At 43.8% G+C, this 16022-nt stretch overlaps 1 protein-coding gene across 1 annotated transcript in view; it reads right to left on the bottom strand.

Moving 5' to 3' along the window:
* Positions 1-16022, bottom strand: part of GRIK2 (glutamate ionotropic receptor kainate type subunit 2) — a 669798-nt gene that overhangs the window by 317744 nt on the left and 336032 nt on the right. The window contains exons 8-9 of the mRNA XM_090037234.1: positions 11224-11367; positions 9562-9669 (exon numbers count right to left, since the gene is read on the bottom strand). Of these exons, the coding sequence (XP_089893360.1) occupies positions 9562-9669; positions 11224-11367 (252 nt within the window). The remainder of the gene's footprint in view (positions 1-9561; positions 9670-11223; positions 11368-16022) is intronic.

Genomic DNA, 16022 nt, shown 5'->3' with positions numbered 1-16022 from the left:
ATTGCTTTTATTCTGGTACTGAAAACTGCATGCATTATCCTAGTTGTAGTATCTCAAGTAGTGTATCAAGTGCATCACCTCTCTGTTCCATTATGCACGTTTTCCAAGTATGCAGCTAAAAAAATCACACCAGCTTTTCAACCCCAATACATGACAAGTTCATGTACAGTTTATCACCTGCTTGTTCTTTTTTATATGTATTAGATATTTCTAAAGTGCTCATTATCGTAGTACCTAGCTGTCATACTTTAACCTTTGGGGTATTATTGCATTCCATTTATGTCCTTCCCTATTAGAAGTTTCATTAAAATATCAAAACCTGATTTCTCTTCTAGATGAATCTGGCACTATTATCCTGTTTTTTCTAATTCTGTATGTTCCATTTACTTGTCCTCCATAGTATTATTAACAATTTTTTTTAACCTAATGAATATGCAACTCACGTCCTCTTCCAAGTCATTAACAAAGATGTTAAATAAAACCAGGTTTTGCACTGACATACCAGACAACACTCCTAATTCAATTTATGCCTTTTATCTTCATCCTATGCCTATGCCCTTAAACCAGTTTTCAGGCCACTTAGGCCACACAAAGGCATTATATGTTTCTACTAGGAAAAATGCTGTTCTCTACTTAGAAACTACAAGCAAACAAGTGCCACGAGTGGTGGCTGTGTGCTGGCAGTGTTTCTGCCCACCATGTGGGAGATCTGGGTTCAAGTCCCAGCTGAGGTGACTTGGGGTAAGTGAGATAACAAGAAGCAAATTTTCTGGGATAGGCTTCACCTCTCCCCTAAAGGCAAGTGTGTCTTCTCTTCCAGGTTGGCTGATCTTGTATGGCAAGCTTTAAACTAGCATTGCCAGGGGAGGGGGCTACAGAAAGACAAGGAGACACCACCTGAGCAAAACAAGTAACAAATGCTAGGAGTACCCATGTAAGAAACAGGAGTCCAAACAGTCTCCCAAGTTGGGGGGGTGGCACATGCAGCTAGGAAAGGCCTTAAATGCCTATATACCAATGCTCATAGTATGGGGAATAAGCAGGAGGAACTTGCCCTCAGAATAGCCAGTTCAGACCCAGACATAATAGGGTTAACAGAAACTTGGTGGGATTTGTCCTAGGACTGGGCAGTTAGTCTTAGGGGCTATAGGCTTTACAGGCAGAATAGGAGAGGTGGGGGTATGGTGTTCTGTGTCAAGAAGCAATACATATCCTCTGCCAGCAGAATGGTGTCAGAGGAGGGGCAAGCTGGAGTGCTCTGGGTCAAGGTACAAGGGGGCTGTGGGGAGAGGGATTTGACAGTGGGGGTCTACTACTGACCCCCCCAACCAAGGGGAGGAGCTGGACCAGGATTTTTTGAGCCAGCTTGCAGAGGCACTTAAGGCAAGGGATGTAGTTGTCATCGGTGATTTAAATTACCCATCTCGAAACCATCTTGAGCCAGGTCGAACTGTTCCAGGAGGTTCCTGGCAGAGATACAGGACCTCCGCTTAATTCAGGAGGTGTGCAGCCCCACCAAAGGAAATGCTCTGTTGGACCTGGTTGTGGCCACAGGCAACAACCTGGTAAGGGGCCTCCAGGTCCTTAACCACTTGGGTGATAGCGATCATCGCTTGCTGGAATTCACCATCCAGCACAGGGTGTCAAGGGCCTGCAGCAAGGCAGTAGTAGTTCTAGACCTCAAGGAGGCCAACTTCAACAAGTTGAGGAGATAAGTGGGACAGGCACTGGGGTTCTCAAGGGCAGGGGAACTCAGTGCCCAAGATGAGTGGTCGTTCCTTAAGGAGATGATACTCAGGGCCTAAGGGGTGACCATCCCAACAAAAAACAAGGGGGACAAGAGTGCCCCAGAACCTCCCTGGCTCACCAAGGGTGTCTGGGAATGCCTGATTGCCAGAAAGGTGGTGTACAACCAGTGGAAGGAGAGTAGTATCTTCAAAGATACTGCTCGGGCCTGTAGGGAGGCTGTCAGGAAAGCTAAGGCAGACATGGAGCTACAACTTGCATCCAAAATCAAAGATAACAAAAAGTCCTTTTTCAAATATATAGGGAGGATGAAGAAAGCACAGGAAATGTGGGGCCCCTGCAAGATCCTCTGGGCAATCTGATGGTTGTGCCAGAGGAGAAAGCAGACCTCTTTAACCAATTCTTCACCTCTGTTTTCTTGTGCAGGGACCGGGACTTCCCCACTGTGATGCCAGACAGACTCAAGGGGAATGCCTCCAGACCTCAGGTTAGGGAGGACCAGGTTAGAGAGCTTCTGGAGGGGCTGGACATGTTCAAATCCAGATGCTCTCCACCCCAGGGTGTTGAGGGAGCTATCAGGGGCTATTGCAGGGCCCTTGGCATGGCTTTATGAGCGCTTGTGGTGCTCGGGCCAGGTGCTAGATGATTGGAAGGTAGCCAATGTGATCCCCATCTTTAAAAAAGGGAGGAGGGAGGACCTGGGCAACTATAGGCCCGTCAGTCTTACCTCAATCCTAGGGAAACTCTTTGAGAAGATCATCATGGAGCACATCTGCAATTGGCCAGCCTCAGAGGTGATGTTCAAGGGCAACCAGCACAGTTTCATTAGGGGCAGGTCATGTCAGACCAACCTGATTGCATTTTATGATCAGGTCACAAAAGCCTTGGATGCAGGTGTTGCCGTGGATGTAGTCTTTCTGGACTTCAGCAAGGCCTTTGACACCATCTCCCACCCCATCCTCATTAACTGATGCCTACACAGTCAGATGGATTGCAGATTGGCTGAAAGGTCATACTCAGAGGGTGGTGGTGGATGAGTCATATGTGACCTGGGGAGAAGTGGGCAGCAGAGTCCCCCAGGGCTCGGTCCTTGGGCCCGCACTGTTCAATCTTTTTATCAGCGATTTGAATGAGCACCCTGTTTAAATTCGCTGATGATACCAAAATTTGGGGTGAGGTGAGCACGCTAGTAGGGAGGGAAAGACTGCAGCAAGACTTGGATAGGTTACAGGGGTGGGTTAGCAAAAACAGGATGTGCTTCAACACCGAGAAGTGCAGGGTGCTACACTTGCGCACTAGTAACCAGCAGCACACTTATAAGATGGAAAACTCCCTTCTTGAGAGCACAGAGGCAAAAAGGGATCTTGGAGTCATTATTTACTCCAAGATGAACATGGGCCGACAATACGAGGTCATGGTTGGAAGGGCTAACCGCACCTTGTCGTGCATCCACAGGTGCATCTCTAGCAGGGCAACACTGATCAGGCCACAACTGGAGTACTGTGTCCAGTTCTGTGCACTCCACTTCAGAAGAGATGTGGACAACATTGACAGGGTCCAGAGGAGGGCCACCTGCATGATCTGGGGACAACAGGGCAGATCCTACAATGAGAGACTGCAGGACCTGAACCTGTTCAGCCTTCACAAGAGAAGGCTGAAGGGGGGACCTGACGACCATCCATAAACTCACTAGGGATGACCAGAAGTGTTTTGGAGAGACCTTGTTTCCCCTTGTGCCCCCTGGCATAACAAGGAATAATGGCCACAAGTTGTTGGAGAGTAGGTTTAGATTAGACATCCGTAAGAGCTACTTCACATTTAGGACAGTTAGGATCTGGAACCAACTTCCAAGGGAAGTGGTGCTGGCTCCTACCTTGGGGGTCTTTAAGAGGAGGCTTGATGCCTATCTGGCTGGAGTCATTTGAGCCCAGTTTTTTCTCCTGCCCTGGCAGGGGTTCAAACTTGAAGATCTATAAGGTCCCTTCCGACCCTACTTCTATGATTCTATGAAGTGTTCATTCAATTTCTTCCATGAGAAACTGGCTCCTGCTGGGATAGACATCTTCCAGGTGTTAACCTGGAAGGTTTCCCTTGCAAAAAAAAAATACTTTTGCAGAAATGAATGCTTCCCTCCTCATTTGGTCCTGGACAAAGCCCCACCACTCCCCTCCCACAGCGTATGGGAAAGGAGTTAGAGCAAGTTGCCCCTTGCCCACTACCTGCTCCTAGGGACCGTTTCCTGGGGAGCAGGTCTGGGGGGTGCAGGGGGTTGTCTTGATGTTCCCTCATTCTGCTGAGAAGAGTTGAGTCCAGAAACTCTTTGTCTCCACGCTCCTTCCTCCCTGGACCAGTCTGGGAAGGAGACAGGGGCTTTGCCCTCCTACTCAAGTTACCTCTGCAACCGGTCTGGGAGGAGACGAGAGCAACTCACTATGCATTCCCCAGACTAGAATCACCCAGGTCTGGCAAAGGCACAGAAAACAGGAGAGAGGGACAGCTTCAGGCTCAAGATTTCCAGCAGTGAACATTTCTGAGAAATTTCCACTTCTAAAAATGAATGCCTGTTCAAGGCGTTGAGAGCATTCCTATGCAAGGCAATCTAATTCTTTTACAAGCAGAAGTTCAAGAGTCAGTATGTCTGAATTTATTGTACCATACACTTACTGATCTCTTCTAATTCCCTAAGGTTATTATTTTCATATAGTGTAAAAAGGTCGGCAGTTCTGTCTGCTAAGATATTCTTCTTTTTACTTTTTTTTATTGTTGTTACTTCTGTCATCCTCTAAGGCCAAAAGTTTCAAAAAACAGGTAGCTCAAGTCAGGCTTCTACATCCACGCTTAGCTTTTTTTTTGAGTTTTGAAAATGACAGCCAGCTGCTACCACAGCTATATTTGGATTAGCAATGAGTATTATTTACATTAATTCCTTTTACAGTTATACTTAAAACATGAAAAAGCCCATTACTTGGTGCCAAAGTAGCTTCTTTCCATTTCTCTTATGTTACAGAGTAAAGATTTAGGCATTCTGTCCTTGGAAAAATGTTTATTAGTTCCCTCTGAAGTTTTAGGAAGCTACAGTGTTTGCTGCAAACTGTTGTACCCCAATTTCATGTCAGGTTAGAGACTTATAAATACTATTTAAAACTTTTTACAGCATTTTCCAGTGTTAAAATTGGAAGGGTGCACTACTGCACCCCCTCCAGTAAAGAGTATAGAATTGATAAATATCAGGTATTGGTTTATTTCAGAGGTGCACTGATACATCCATCCAATATTGGATATTGGATTGGTACCGATATAAAGAAAATTGGCTGAATCAGAAATTGGCCTGATGTGGCCAATAATTTGGCCGATAAGTTCCCATGCATGCACACAGCTTCAGTACAGCATGCAGACAGCTGAGAGAGCTGTGTGCAGCTGGTAAGTCCATTGTGGACAAGGGGAGGGGGGAGGGAAGAGGTGTGGGGGGGTAGATCATCACCCCCATGGTGAGGGAGGGAGTGGGGCATGGTCTGGAACAGGTGCTGTCCAGCCAGAGCAGGGCAGGGCATGGGACAGAGCCACAACTTGTCTGGTGGGGGTGGCTCCCACCCCGGGAGGGCATGGGGGAGCGCGTGCCCCTGGGTCTGTGTGGGGCATGGTGGGTGGGCTGCAGCTGCAGGCTGGAGCCAAGGCTGCACCAAGCTCTTCTTGGTAGTGGCTGGGGTGGGGCAGGCAGCAGTGGTGCTAGGAGCGGGACTATGGGGTGGGGGGCTGCAGCCAACCCAAATTTTGCCATAGCTCCCCCATTGTCCCTCCCTTCTGAATGCTGCTGCCACCTGCCCACCACAGCCCCATCGCAACTCCTTGCCTCCACCCACATGCCAGGAAGAGCTGAGGCTGCTCCAGGCAGCAGTGCTGAGAGGTGGGACTATGGGGGACTTAGGGAAAAATTTGGGGTCGCTGCAGTGCCCCACCATAGCCCTGCTCCCAGTGCTGCAGCTGCCTGCCCCAGCCCAGCACCCACCAAGAAGAGCCCAGCACAGTCTTGGCTCCCACATGCAGCTGCAGCCTGCCTGCCCTGCCCTGTCCCACACAGACCCAGGGCACATGCTTCCCCCATGTCCTCTCAGGGTAAGCACAGTGACAGGAACCTCCCTTGCCTCGGCATCCCCTGGATAAGCCACAGCTCCATCCCATGTCCCACCCTACCCAGCTGGGCAGTGCCTGCCCTTGCCCCTTTCCATCTCTCACCACAGGAGGAATTGATCTGCCCCCCTCCCCTTCCACCACAACTGACTTACCAGCTGCATGCAGCTGTATCAGAAAGTGGACCAGTATCAGCCAATAAAAATCAGCTATCAGTACCAGCCCCCAAAATCTGTATTGGTACACTCCTAGTTTATTTCATTTCCAGTGGTTTGCTAGTAGCAATCCATAGCTTATTTATGATCAGAAACAGTAGGGAAGAAAACATATTCCATGATCGATATTTACCATGTACAGTTGTACCAATTGTGAGAACTTACTCCCAGGGAACTGCAGACATGTGCCAAAATTCTCAAATGTGGATGACTAAAATAATTTATTGATATTTAGTGGATTTAGATCTATCAAGTGTCACTATGCAAGCATATCTGTAAAATGTAGCCGCTTAAATAAGAGGTTTGATTTTCAGAGGTCCTGGTTCTCTTTTGTCCTCTTGTCACCTTCTAAGACAGCCCTTCCACTTTAAGTCAGATGAAGCTGCAAAATCCCTATATTTATGAGATCAAATCCTAGAGGAATTGAGAAACCACAACTTCCATTTTCCGATCAATAGTGCGCCAAAGTATTAAGTAACTACCTACAGCAACCCCAACCTGGTACTGTACAGAACCCTGTTCTTTGGAAGAATTATGAAGTGCTCTATTGACATAAAAGTTAATACCTTTCTCCTTTACTTCTTTATATTATATGTATAGCATGGGAAAGAAGGCCAAAACTTGTAACAAAAATGCTATATATCCATCTTCATGGCTAGGGACAAAAGTTACAAATAAACCAGTTTAAGTGATCAGAAACTAGTTTAAACCTGTAACAAAACAGAATTTAAATATATTTAAATGACTTAGAAAATGGCTGAAATGGGTTTAAGATAAATCTGGTTGGATGTAGTATCAGACTTAACTGATTTAGGTGAAACCAGTTTAGGGAACTTCTGTCCCAGACCCCTTCCTGTTTCAAATTAACTCACAGTCCCCCAGCATCCCATGATGCTTGCAGCCCTGGACTGTGCTGTCTGCTCAAGCGGAACAGGGTTGGTCCCACCCCTCTGCTCCTTAGCGAGAGCAGTATCACTATTTACTGGCTGAGAAGGGGTTCGGGGTAGGAAACCTGGCTCTAAGTTCTAGTCAGGGTCTGCCTGGAGAGAGTGGAACAGCCCCTCAAGTGTTTTACCCTGCTAGGGGTCTGCCTGGAGGGGGTGGAGCAGCCCTTCAAGTCTTTTCCCAGATGCTGGCCTGGCCTGCAGGCTGAGGCAGAGTGTAGGGAGAGGGATTTAAACCCCCATTCCCCTTCCAGCTCAGCCTGCCAGGCTGGCTGGTATCTGGCCATACCCCTTGCTCCTCTGCGTGAGCAGAGAGCAGGGGAAAAGCCAGGCAGGGGCTGCTTGGGGTCCCTTGCAGGTGGTGGAGGAGGTTTTAAAGCCCTCTCATCCCCCTCCACTTCAGTATGCCAGCCTGGACAGGGTCTGACCACCCCCCACCCCACTCTCACCACCCCACACACACACTCCTCCACTCAAGCAGGGAGCAGGGAAAAAACCAGGGAGGGGTTGCCCCCAGGCAGACCCTGGCTAAGGTCCAGGACCAGGGAGGGTTTTAAACTCCCTCTCTCCTGACCTTAGCCTGCGAGCCGCTGGCTTCAGTGTTACCATGCCTCCCACTCAAGCAGGGGGTGGGGTCCAGCTACAAGGTACACCCAGGCTACAGTCCCATGCAGCAAAGGACAGCCTCCCCATCTCAGCCTGTGAGCTCCTGGCCAGGGAGTGGCCAGAACCCTGGCATGGGCTGCCTCCCTCCCCTTGAGCAGGAGATGGAAGCCTTGCAGGGACTTCCCCCCCACCCCCAGGCAAACCAGAGTTGGGGTCCCATGTGGGCCCAGGGTGTAGTTTAAAGCCCCCTTCTGGCCTCAGCATGCTGGTCCCAGGCTGGGGCCTGACCATACCCCCTCCATTCAAGCAGGGACAGGATGGAAAGCCTTGGAGGACTTCTCTCCTCCTTTCCCTTTGGCAGTTGCTCTAACACCCTGCAACTTCTCACCTGAACCACCGCAGGCATATGGCACAATTTCTAGAATCAGTTAAGAATGTCTGCTCACTTGCTTCTCAGTTCAAGCTATGTAGTTTAGACTAACCTGCAAAGATTGGATTGATTCAGCCTCTGCTTTTTTGTCTGTCTGTACTTAGCCCATGAGAAAAATGCTGGACCTGGAAAAAATGTGGTATGTAGGTTCCTCTGCCTCTCTGAAATCCAGCTGAATTATGTTACAATTAACACCTGTTTTGGACTTGGCTAATGGGGCAGATTTTCAAATGAATTTCTGTATCTCATAACCATAATCTTCCATTGAAACTAAGAATTTAAATAAGTTTACATGTTTTCAAAAGTCTTCAGCACAAAGGAGCTCTCTTCAGAAGCTGTGTTCTGTCCTTCTGCTGAAAAACTAGAGATTTCTTTTAGGTCTCAGAATTATTTTGAAAAACTGAGATTCAATCTTGCCCCTATTGCAATCACTGAATGTGTAGCCATCTCTGATCTGAATCTTTGACAACTTTTGAATCTTGGATATTGGCCATGTGTTTTGCCCCAGTTAACTTTACTATTTTATACCAGAAAGCTGTTGAAACTTAATATAAATACACAGAATCCTTTTCCATTCATCATTATCTTTCTATTACTCCAGAGTTCTATAATTTCACCCATAAATATAATCAGCCCTCCTCTACTGAATATACATTTGTAATTTTTTCATAGGAATTTAAACTTGTTACACTTATGTAGAAGTAATTATCTTACTTGACTAGAAAAACAGACAAAGACCAGAACTGGTGATACTGCTTAATTCAGTTAAATGTTCTGAGATAAGGAATCCCACACACCTTGGGTTATCCTTAGGTTATCTTGATATCTTGCCCTGTGCATAGATAGTTTGTTTAAGTAAACTTCCAAAATTTCTGTGTAATTTACTATTGTTTTGTTTCTTCAAGGTGTATTTTTTATCTCTTTCTCTGTCTTAAGTATAAATATGCTTGTAACCTTAGAAAGTCTCAGAAATCCTTTGAAACAGACAAGTGGGTGATTCCCCTTGCTGTCTGGAATTCTCCCTGTGATCACAGTATAGCCGTAAATAAAGAAAAGCTGGCTCTGTCAGTTCTGATTCAACCACAGTGCGAAGTTTGATTTCTTCCACACTTAAAGTGCTCCCTGTTCATTTTTGGTATTTGCTTATTTATATTTATATTTGTGTCTGGTGACTGTGTTCTGTAATCTCTTTGTGGATATGAATTGTACATATTGCACGGAGTAAAATACTTGAAGTGTTGAAAGCAATGTTTTACCTCTACATCCTAATTTGGTATCAGCAATTTATTTTAGTCATCATAAATATGAAGGTTCCCCCCCTCCCCCCAGGATATTCATGAAATGTGACTTTTCATGAGCACACAAATGTGGCCCCACATCCAATGTAACATGATGGTATAACCTGGTATAAATAGCCTTTTCCCAGGAAATATATATATATTGTTCTGTACTTCACATGACTCTCAGTAAATATACTGATCATCTTACATACCTTTTCAAGACCTTCCTCCTTGAGGCTGATCACATCTAAATCAAAATCTGTCCTTAAGCCATTGGTTTTGTTGAAAGTTATCCTGCCTGTGAGGCCTTCCCAGTGGGCCTATAGAAGAAGAAGACAATAATAATTTCTATAAATAAGAATAATAGAAAGAACAAATTAATATTTGTAAAATGGGATAGTTAATTATTCATTACATTTAAATAATTTACCTTGTGGCTGATTTAAAAAAATCATTTCATATGCACTTCTGAGATTCTTAGGGTTCTTTGCTAATTAAACCAAACTTTCTTTAATCTTTTCACACAATTTCTTAAGAGTTCTCTATTTTCACCCATAAAATGGTTTCACTTAAGGTGATAAAAGGATGTTTCCATAAAAAGTTATTTCAATATTTACAATTTCCATTTTATTCCCTCCCCTATAGACTGGGCTTGTTTCTTTTGTCTAGGAGGATGTCTTAAGAACATTTCATGTGTGGCTTGAGGTGCCCAGTCATTAAAATCTCACTGGGACAACTGACATGGAAGACACTAAGGCCGCGTCCAGATAAGCATAGCTGGGCGCTATATTGCACATTTCATTGTTCTCTGCACCACAAGGCAGCAATGTGGGGGGGGGTGTTGACAGCTGGGTACCCAGGGGTCAAAAAAACCTGAGAAGAAAAAAAGAGCGGTGCATGTGGCATGCACTGCCGAAAGCCAGAGCCTGGCCAGCTGGAGCTGTGCTTCACTGCTGACCAGGATCCATGTGGCAGGATTTCCACTGCTGCAGTGCTGCCTCCCCAGTGCTCGCCCCAGCCTTCCCTACCACACCTGAGGTAACTTGTCCTGCCTGAGTGCACCAGTGACATAGGCATCCCCAGGGAACCAAATGTCCATGCACATCTGGATATTGCTAAATGACTACCTCTCAGAAGTCTCTCTCCTTTATTTAAAAATGCACAATATATTATTTTCTAATGGCTTAGAGATGACATATCATTCATAAATAGTAGAGCCAAATTATAGCATCATTGATAATAGGACTATTAATTTGTATTTATTACATAGTCTCCATCACCTATTCTCTTTTTCAAAAGGAAGAGTTGTCCAAAGACCAGTTATTATCTTGAAAGTATGCATCACTAAAATAGTGATTTTACCACCCAGATGTATTATTGATACCTTAGTATTTCATATGATGGAAATGGGAAATACAGTAGTGGCAGCCAGACATCTATGGGCCAAAAAAAATGAACCCTGTGTAGTGCTGTGTAGATCTTCAATGTCCTAAATAATCCCTGATTGTATAATCGTTACATTTTAAATAAAAATCCAGGAGAAACTGCCCTTCCATAAAAAAAGAAAACATGTAAATAATGGATATTTATGATAGAAAACAATCCAGGGACAAACAGAATAAACACCAGAAAATATTAGTGCAGATCTGTCACCCTTTTGTATTTATTTTATATTTATAAATTGTTCCCAATTTCTCCTGCAGCAGGAAGAGTTTTCAATTACATATGCTGCCATGACTGCAAGTTTCCCCACATACCAAAAAGCAGAAAGAGATCCACCTGCCAGGGAAAAAAAATCTGAATCAGAGCAGAATGAGAATATGAAGAAAGGGAGGAAAAGTAGGGAAGCAGAACATATTTTATTAGTGACATACCTCTTTAATGAGACTCATAAAGCGGGTCCCAAAGCGCCATGGCTTGTGCCGATTACACTGTAATGAACTAACAGTCATCTGTGGGAACTGCTGGACAGCCACTGACACCACATGAACTGCATCATACATTAAAGCAGCATCCGTCTGAAATTAGAATGAAATCAGTGTAGTGAACATAAAATTGAATGACAGGAATGAGAGGGGAAAAAATCTGTCCTGCTGTTCGATATGATGCAAAGAGAAAACAATTTGACTGCTTGTGCAGTACTGTCAAAAGCAGCCTGGTTACCAAGTTCATATACCAGAAACATCAAGCTCTTCAGTTTCAGCTTTTCTTTTTTTAATCCTGAAATAAGGGCCCAATTACCAGCTATCCACAACCATTGTGTAGCAATGACATCTATGATAACTTGTTTTTGTATTTAAAAAGCTGTACGTTAGAAGCCTGTATAAATCACACTATACATGTATATGTCAGTGAACATGTTATTCCCTTGACTGAGAAGAATAATGAAAAATTAGCAAAGGCCACAGCTAAAAAGTACAGAGAACATGGAAATATCCATTTATTTCCATTGTATAATTATGGAAAAAAATAAAATCTCAAAGGTGTTCAGCATATTTGCTAATCACTTTTGCAGGTATAAGCATAATCCCTAGAGTTGACTTGACCAATATCCCCTATAAATGGGAGACAATTTAGAATTACACTGAAATACAGATGCATCATTTTAATTGCTATCTTGTGTCCTTTGAAATAAATAGTCTGTTCAGACCCAGAATAGATTAACTAGTCTTGTTCTACCAACAGCACTGAGCCAGCTTCTCAGTATATTCTGTAATATGATGTTTTGAGAAACGAATATGCCTCTTCTACTACACCTGATAAACAGAGGAAAGCCTTGCCACCAAAACAGAAGAGGACTTCAGAGACTCAGCTGGTACAAATGAACTCTATGCCATCTGCTCAGTATACCTTAGAGGAAAAGGACCTATTTCCCCTTCTCATTCACATAATTAGTGAGCTGTGAAATGAGTTCTTTAATGGATAGGAAACCTGGAGATTATTGCACTTGTCACAATATAATACAATGCAATACAAAATGAGCTTATATAGTGCCTTTCATGCAAATGCATCCCAAGGCACTTTACAATAAAACTAAACATAAAAATGCAAAAGTGTTCTGCCATTATGGATCATAAGCTAGTGTTAAAAGAGAGAATATACTTTTAGATTTCAATTGGTCTCCTGAGGTGACATTGCATAAATTCACATAGGAATAAATTCCAATTTTAAAATAGCCAGTGCACTGGTTTGGGAGATGATCTTAAGCAGCTAGCAGGTTTGTATGGAGACTGCAACCCAGAAAATACACAGGTCCCAAATTGCTCGCTACTTTCCAAGTCATTAGAGAGCTTTTAAGTGCAAATTGATATCTGACAAAGAGCCTATGAAGCTCCCAAAAGCTGAAGTAACATGCTGAGTTTGCTTTATATGAGTTAAAATACTGGTGGCAGCATTTCAAGTGAGAGTCTAGACAACAATCTCTCAAGTTAACCATAAAATAAACTACTACTTATTGTTTTGGCTCAGAAATGCGTGCACTGTGTTCTTCTACTAACTAACTACATTCCACTAACTAATGAAGAGAAATGTTGCATACAGATCTCCCATAGCAATTGGCAGTCAGAAGTCTTTCCACAGTGACCATCACAGTTTTCAGCAGAGGTTGGTAGCCACGTTAAAGTCAGGAAGTAGGACAGGGTGGCACCTTAGGGACTAACTGGTTTAAAGAGGCATCTGCCCTTCATTCCCCTGGCATACATGAAGTACCTTGATAACATTACCTTTATGTGGACACATGAAAAGAAATTACTAGAGAAAAAAATCTACTGGGAGTTTAGTAACCATTCCTCCATCAAACTAACACTTCAATACTCCACCCAGAAAATTCATTTCTTGGACACCATTGTGAAACTTGAATGCTAAACTAAGAAATAAGATATCATCCACAGAATTAATCACGTTAACCAGAATTAACTTTGGTGCTTGCTGTGGTGGCCATTAGACCTATTAGATAAACCAGCCCCATTATTCATGCAAATTTTGTTTCATTAACCCATCCTTCTTCAGTAAGCTTGAAGAAACTTGTGCTTAAGTACTTTCTTGAGTAAGGATGGACTCAGATACACACTTAAATGCTTTGTCATATTGTACTAGTATTTTCCTTCCCCATTTCACTCTCAGAGAGACCTGAAAAATGAAGCAGATAGGCAGAGCTTATGTCAGATGTGAATGGCTGTGGTACCTCTACAGGCATTCCCACCTCCTTAACCTCTGCAGATTTGCAGGCAGTGAGATGTTGACACTTTTGAGTATCCTACCCCACCTCGCCCACCCTCCCTAGTTTGTATCTAGGAATTGTGTACAAGTTTGAGTGATTATCTGCTCTGGGACCAGGACAGAATCGTCCCCATCAAAATTTCATGATACATTTAAAAGAGGGTGACTGTTTCAGCAATTAGAATATTTTAAGCAGACTTTGAGGCAGAACATCTATGAGTGATGACCAAGGTAACTATTGAATTTCAGAGTCTAGTTAAAATAATCTCGTGCAGAAGAGTTTCTGACACAGGACAACAAGGAGCATAATGAGTTGGGAAATTGAAATGAGTGCTTTTTTTCTAAAATTCTCTAAAGTTAATTTCAGCTCTCTAAATTTGCCAAACATGATGCTACATATAATAGCTGATGTGTGCCAGCATTTAATATTGAAATGGACCAGGTCACAGGTGTTCTGACCTAGTGATTAGGCCACTGAGAGAAGGCAGGAGCTGGGAGCCTACTTTAAAACACAGGATAAGTCAGAGTCTGGGAATCAAGTTACCAGGTTTCAAAGAGAAACCCTAGACAAACTCCAGAACACAGGCTGGGTCAAGATTCAAGCTAACACCAAGTGACCAGATTCAGAGGAAAGTCCAGGGGCTGAGTCCAAAATGTAGGCAGGGTCAAAGCCCCAGGCACTTGTAGCCCACTAGGCAATTAGCTCAGACTGGTTGTAACTGTTCTTTGTCACAACCAATTTCACTCATACCCTTTGCTGTATTTGCAGTGGGACCAATAGTTATCTCCTCCCAGGTGAATGAATTACCAAAGCCTCAGCCCAAACGTTCTGCTGTCTCAATTCTCTGAAACTGGACAACATGATGATTCTGTACAAATGTTTTCCACTACAACAGCAGAGAAGTGAACACAATCACAAAGTGATTCATCCAGAACAGAAAATAATCCCATATTCAGTTGAGCAACATATTCTCCTTCTCAGTTTCATTCTTTTACCATTCTCCCTCCTGCATTTCTGTATGGATATTATATTTGTCTATTTTAATCATGTGCATTTGCACAGAAATGCATAAAATTGCTGAAATACTGCTTGGTAAGTACCACATAGATGTTTGGAAGACAATGCTCATTCTGCCAGCTGTGGTGGGCATTTGATGTAGCTGGAAGCAGTGAAGAGGTAATGGATAGGGAGGAAGTCTTAAGCAGGAACAGTATTTCTAGTGCTATGCTTTTCTTCATCAACTCCAGAGTGTTGAGAGTTTGGCTTTTTTCCATGTTTTTTTTTCTTTGTGGTGTCAAAGGACAGAAGACAGTTTCTAACATCTAGGTACTATGTTTTTTTTTTTCTCCCATACCAGAACAGCCATTGGCAATGACAATGTGGGAATGGAAGAAAACTATAGCAAATGGAAGTGGTTTGGGGCTGTGTTACTGATTTTTAAATATAGAGTGGAGGAAAGGATGAAGGTTAAGTATCACCAGCTTTGTGGGTGAGAAAAGCCACTGCAGGTATCATATTCCACCTTCACCCTTTCCATCCTTTATTGGGTATTTTGGAGACTATGCTGATCTTCAGTTTTGGGGAATGGAAGGGCTATATCCTACATGGAAAAACTGATGTAGTGTGGCATGGATTTGTTTCTTTTCTCCATCTAGAATCCAGAAGGCCTGGTTTTAATGGTCTCATGTACCTGGTAGGTCAGAAAAAGGACTAATTAAGGACTCTAAAGTCTACTGAGATAATTAGTCACTATCTGGCCTTGAACTTAAAGGTGCAGCCTGTCAGTGCAGATGCTCATCTCAGGCTTCCACAACATAGTTAGACACCTAGACTAGTCACTCAGGACAGCCCTAAAGCTTCCAGTCTAGACTAACCCTCTGCCCATTCCCTGTTACTGGGGTGCCTGGCCAGGGTCAGCTGCCCCTCCACTTCCCCCATTTAAACCCCTGACCAGAAACAGAAAGCATCTGAGCAACAGGGCTCAGTCTGACCCTGGATAGTACAGCCTGATCTTCTGGGTTCTCAACCTAGTTTGCTCTCTAACTCCTTCTATTGTGCCTGGTCTTCCAGCTTCTCGACTTGGTTTAAGACCCTGCTCTTGGACTGATGTCCTGGCTTCCTGGCCTGGCTTGTCCCTAGATTTTGCTCACTCCTCCAGACTCAGGTTGGTGATTTGATTCCCCAAGTGGCCTCAGACCCAGCTGCCCATGACAAGTGTGACTGTCACTAAGAAGCCATAATGAGTATTTCTTCCAACTTTGTGATTCCCCTCATCTCATCTCTCTCACGTAACATGGAGAAAGGGAGGGTGACTGAAGCAAAAGATCCCAATCTTTGTAGACTTTAGAACAAGCATGGTAAGAAAAGTAAGGAGTACAATTAACATGTCTAGCTGGAACAAGAATGAGATCAAACTAAATTGAGCAAAAGGCCTGACAGAAAACATGATAAAAA

The sequence above is a fragment of the Crocodylus siamensis genome, chromosome 1 (genome assembly GCF_052110815.1).
Source record: "Crocodylus siamensis isolate JL-2025a chromosome 1, ASM5211081v1, whole genome shotgun sequence".
Lineage (NCBI taxonomy): Eukaryota > Metazoa > Chordata > Crocodylia > Crocodylidae > Crocodylus > Crocodylus siamensis.
Note: the sequence above shows the minus strand (reverse complement) of the source record. Positions and strands in the feature narration are given on the sequence as shown.